At 52.0% G+C, this 5575-nt stretch overlaps 1 protein-coding gene across 1 annotated transcript in view; it reads right to left on the minus strand.

Annotated features, from left to right (window-relative positions):
• The window catches only part of PIAS3 (protein inhibitor of activated STAT 3), a gene marked incomplete at its 5' end in the record, with an annotated part of 8382 nt that extends 4395 nt beyond the window's left edge, over nucleotides 1-3987 (minus strand). The window contains 3 exons of the mRNA XM_082688574.1: nucleotides 2172-2413; nucleotides 2701-2725; nucleotides 3983-3987. Coding sequence (XP_082544700.1) covers nucleotides 2172-2413; nucleotides 2701-2725; nucleotides 3983-3987 — 272 coding nt within the window. The remainder of the gene's footprint in view (nucleotides 1-2171; nucleotides 2414-2700; nucleotides 2726-3982) is intronic.
• Between the last annotated feature and the right edge of the window lie 1588 nt (nucleotides 3988-5575).

The raw sequence follows: 5575 nt of genomic DNA on the forward strand, positions 1-5575 counted from the left end.
AGAGCCCCACGGCACACCCCTCCCAACACTTCAAGCTACCTCAGCTATTATTCCCCAAGCCTCTGAAGCATTTGTGGCCAGGGTTTTCAAGTCAGGGTTCAATACTTGTAACTCCCCCCAAATCCTTTCTAAGCATCATTTACATGAACACCCCTCCCTTGGTCCTGTTTTTCTGGGAGGCAAAGGACCAAAACTTGGGGCAAAGAGGTTAACAGTAAATCACCGAGTCCAGGCCACCCTCTTGTTTATCTGTTTACTCCATCTGCCAGGAACTAATATCCTGTTTCTCTCCTACATAGAGAAAATAAATGATCCTCCCCCTCCACAGCGGTGGAAGAGGAGAGGGCAAAGCTCTAAGCAGATGGGTGGATGAGGAGAAAGCGTGGGGCCTCTGAGCCAGGGTGCAGAACTGCAAGTTCTCCTAAAGGCAGCTGGGCCCAGTGACTAGACCTCAAGCCCACCAAGGGCTATGGCTCCATTTCAAAAAACAGAACAAAGCGAGGAGGCAGGGGGATGAACCCAGCGGTTCAAGGTTCTGTGAGATGTCCTCAAATATGGTTACCCTCAAGACTGTCTGGCAGTAGGAGGGCACCAAAAACTCTCTCCTCAAAGGACACCCTTCTGTGAATCTCTGGGAGACCCTGTCATGGGCAGGCCTTGCTAGCCCTCCACAATTCGCCCCGTCAAAGGAGGTTTTATGGCTTTGGGCCCCTTTTGAGGAACGTGATGAAAAACTTGGTTCTTCCATCTTTCTCCCACCCTTATTTCCTCTGTCCCGTTTTTATTTCTCCATTAGCTTTATCAAGAACCTCCCCCTTTCTATCCCATAGTTTCGCACTCCTCGGTCTCTGCCCAAAGACACCGATTCACTAAGGCAGCACCTTCCTCTGAGCCTCCAGGATGCTTCTGCCCCACCCCTCGATCTAGCCGCCCGCACAGCCCCGCCCCCTAGATCTCAGCCGCCTACTGGTACTTCCCAAGGCTCTGATCCCAACAGCAGCCCCAAAGCTTCCATCCTCTCAGCTGCATCTCCCCAGGAGCCTTCCATACAGCTGCCCCCCAGTCCCATCCCCACATCCGCCCCCTACTGTGGTATCTCTTGGCATCGATCAACTCGCCCCCTACGCCTCTACAGCAGCTTTTACCCCTGGCCCTCCTCCTCCATCTGCCCCAACTACCAAATCCGACTTCTACCCCCGCGTCCCCGCCCCCTGCGCCTCGGCCCCCAACAGCTGCAATTCCCCTCGGCCCCACCCCTACATCTGCCCCGCGGCCCCGCCCCCGGAGACCCGCCGCAGCCCGGTCTTCGCCCACAGCCACTTGGCTCCCACCCCCTGCAGCTAGTCTCCGCCACGTCTCCGGACCCCACCCGAGCCCTCAGCACCCAGTCTCGGTCGCTTCCCTGACTCGGCGTACCGCCGGGCTCAGTCCAGATGGGGATGGGGGAGGGGGCCGGTACCTTTAATTCGCCCAGCTCCGCCATCTTGAGACATCGCAGGCGCCCGAGCCCGAGCCCGAGCTCAGGCCCAGGGACCGGCGCACAACTCTCCACCCCAGCGCCGGCCGCAAATGCCGCCTGCTCCGCCCCGTCCGGCCCCCTACACCTCCCCTTCCCGGCCCCGCCCGCCCGGCTCCGGACAGGCCCCAGCCTCAGCCCCTCCCTCCACCGCCGGACCCAGCCCCTGCACGTCTTTGGCCTCGGTGCAAGACCGGAGGGAGCGTAGCCCGAAAGACCGCGGGGTTCCCGGGGGTAACGAAGAGGAGGCGGACCCGAAGTGCCTGGGGGAGGGGGCTTTGCCACGCCAGAGCTGGGAGGAGATGAGCTTTTAGGGAGCCAAAGATACTTGAAATATGGAGGGAAAGTATCGAGAACTGCTAAATTTTAAGAGATATGGGGGAGGGGTGGCGGAGTTGGAGCGAATACCGTCATCTCTTCTACAAGTTTAACAGGCTAAAGTCAAGAGTTCTACCAACTCGGGAAATACCTGAGATCTGAATCATTTCAGAGAAGCTATGGAGTTGTGAATAGTTCATTTCTAGACGGCTGTTCTCAATCCTACATCCCCCCAAGCCCCCCCCCCCCACCACCACCAGCTACGGTGTTGCTCGTGGTCCCGCGGTAGGACTCAAACTCGACAGCAAAAAAGTTTGGTGCGATGAGCGGGACTTACCAGCACAGTTGCACGGAGCGGGGAGGGAGCTCGGGAGGCTCGGAGGGTGGACTGGGGAGGTGGGGGGAGGGGGCCCAGCGCCGCTCCCGCTGTCTACAAGGCTGGAGGTCGGTCCGGCAGCTGGACGCTGCAGCCGCAGCTCCGCCCGGACGGGAGCTCCGCCCGGCCCAGCGCTGGGGCTGGGGCCGCCCCCTCCGGGGTGAGCCCGCCAGGACCGCGGCGACTGAAGGAGGGGGCGGAGTCTGAGGCGGGAGAGGGAGGGATTCGGAGCCGCGAGCGGAGAGATTAACTCCTCGAGTGAGCGGGTCAGGAGGGAGGACGTTCTTGGATCTCTCATTCTCGCCCGCCTGGGGTGGAGTCCTGCTGCAAATGTGGCCGGATGGACGGGGATCTGCCCGCAGATGGAGGTTCCTACTTGAAACGAGGCTCTTCTGCCTGGGAGAAAGCCTGGGCTTCGAGAATCCAAAGTGTACCTAAGCGCCAACTCTACCTGTGGTCCCCCATCCTCCTACCCCAAATAGAACGTCACCAGAGACCCCACGCCTTTGGTGTACCTGAAGGTGAACGGGGGGGGGGGGGGGGGTCCTTACCCTCAATATTCATCTTTCTGCTCCCCTCTGAACTGCCTGCTCTTTTTCCAAAGCCTTTGACCTTCCAGAGACCCCTTTCTCAACCAAGCTCATCACTCACATGCAGGTACCATGAAAGCACCAATTTTAGGGCCGTTTACCCAACCTACCTACTGGAAAAACTCATAGCATTTTATAGTTAGTGGCTGGGACAGAAGCAATAATGTCATTTGTTCAACAAACATTAGAATGCTGTTCAGAGATTGTTAGGTGCTGAGGACATAAAAAGCCTTGCAGGAGCTCTCTATCTAGCAGCGGCAACAAGACAGTTAAACCTGTAATTGTCATAAAAATAATCATAAATAATATGAATTACCCTCTCATTTAGCTTAAACCTTCAGTATAATCCTTCCCATGAGACCCCTTCCAAGCCGCAAGAATGAAGGTACCAGCCCGGCAATACCCCCAGGTACCTGCTGAATTGGACCATGCCCAGCTACTCTGTGGCTTGTATCCCTGGGGAAGATCTGCACCTTCCCCTGACACTCAGGTTCTTTCCCTGATGCTTTGCTTCCAGCAATGGTGGGACTTAAAGCTAAATTCAAGCTCAAGTATTCAGTTCTAAAACCCAACTGTCTTCATCAGGCCCCGAGCTTTTGTTCTGTTCAGACCTCTAGGTCCAAAGTTACTATGGATTAGTTTTTATCTTCTAGAATTTTCAGTGATTGGAGAGGAGGAGGATAGAGAGGATTTTTTTTTAAAAGGGGGGGGGGTATTCTCTGGAGTAATAGACATGTTCATTACCTTGATTGTGTGATGGTTTTATGGGTATACACATGTGTCAAAACTTATCAAAGTACTTGCAGTTTATTGAATGTCAATTATCATAACTCATTAAAGCTGTAAAAATGTAAAAGAAAAAAAGTAAACCTCACCTTGAATCTTAGTGGTTTCATAAAGGAGGGATAAAGAAGGGATCTCCTTTAATAGTTAATTTGAGGTTATAAGTTCCAGCACCCCTCCAGGATAACATAAAGTAGGAAACAGGGTGCCTGAATTTGATCCTGTATCCCAGCTTGGCAAGGACAAGAATTTTTTCTGTGATGCTCACTCTCTATCCCCAGTGCCTGGCCCATAGTAGACTCATTCAATGTCAGTTTAATGAATTGTTATCTGATAAAGGAGGGAAACTACAAATTAGGACCATGTTCTGATGGGAGGCATTCAAAGATACAGTCTGACCCCATCGTGGCGACCACGCTTCACCTACACTCACCCATATACTCTTATATCTGAAGCCTGAGGAACAAGGAAGAGAAAAAGGAGTAGGAAGTACCTACCTAAGTCCCTCCTAGGAGGAATGGGGAGAACAGTAGGACTAGAGTTACTTTAGGAAACAAAGATTTGTTAATGAAATCAAGGAAAATTTCAGGCCTTGGGGTTGTTGGGGTAAGAGTTTATGGGGTTATACAGAGGGAGACTGTTTGGAAAGGCCAGGGGCTGGGAACATTCCATCCTGTGTTAGTATTCACACCACTGACCATTCCCATAGCTCAGCCATCCTGGGATCAGTTTCCACTACCAAAGCTGCCTTCTAACTCACACTTAAAGTTAGCCAAACACTCTCCCCCTGTGTGGATCTCTCCCTCTCTCTCTCTCTCAGCAATTTTTTCATTCTTCCCACCCCGCACTCCATAAATAATGATTGTAATAGTCCTTTTATATTCTTTGGTAACTCAAAGAGCAAGAAGGGAAAGAGAGGATCTGTTCCCCTTCATGGGGAACTTGGATCTTTTGATGCCCTTCTTCCAGCAGCTGTACCCTCTCTTTCCCCATCAACCTCTCCTGTCTCCATTCTTCCTGCTTTAAAGCAGTCCTATGCCCGTCCATACAAATCCCAAAGCTTGTCCTCATCTTCTCTAGGATGCAATCTACACAGCTGCTCTCTTCTGGGCCAACCCCCCCTACAGCCCTGGGGTGGTCCCTGTCTTCCAAGGCAGCCCCTCCCCACTCTCCTTCCAACCCAGTGTGCTCTCTATGGCCAAAACCGAGTCCTCCTACACAGCAAAACCCAGCAGGGGGCAGGCTGGGAGAAGGACCAGGGAGGAATCCAAACCGCAGTTCCAGATGGGGAGGAATTCGCTGCCTCTCTCTCACCTAGCAGTCTGGCGAGTGGAGGGACAGGAAGGGGAGGAGGCCCATGGGAAGTGGGCAACAGAGATACATTTTTTAAAGTCTAACAGAAGTGGAGGGAAGAAGCCAGCTCTGAGTATCCCTTCCTCCCTTTCCCAGGAATCTGACTTTTCACATCACTTTGTACCTGGGCAAAGAACACAGACCATGTGAGTCTTTGTGCCTCAGATCTAGATGCAGGGTATGACACAGGATCAAATATTTTAGATTGTACAGCTTGAAGGAAATCCAGGTCTCTCAATTTCTCCTTCTTAAAAAAGATAGTGGACGCAGGAATCTCAAGACGGAGAAAAAAGATTAGAGCCAGATTTGAGAAAGAGAAAGAGTGTCCATCTCCATTTTCACAGAGAGCTGTTTCTCAATCATGAATCTTGGCCCATTTGTGGATGTATTGTGAGCAATATTTTTTTGCTGAAGTGTAACAGCAGAGACAATCATAGAGTGAAAGAGTAAGGGTAATTACTATTTCAGATATACGCACTATGATACAAAGTGTATTTCTTACTGTGGATCATAATCCAAGTTTGAAAGCTGCAGACTTTTGGAGCGATTTGTGATTTAAAAAAAGGGGGGGGGGATGAGAATGAGAAAGATTCCTCCCCTCACTCCCCTTTAAGCAGAGAAAACCAGGACATCCAACAC

Source organism: Mustela nivalis, assembly GCF_964662115.1.
Source record: "Mustela nivalis genome assembly, chromosome: 10".
Classification (NCBI taxonomy): domain Eukaryota; kingdom Metazoa; phylum Chordata; class Mammalia; order Carnivora; family Mustelidae; genus Mustela; species Mustela nivalis.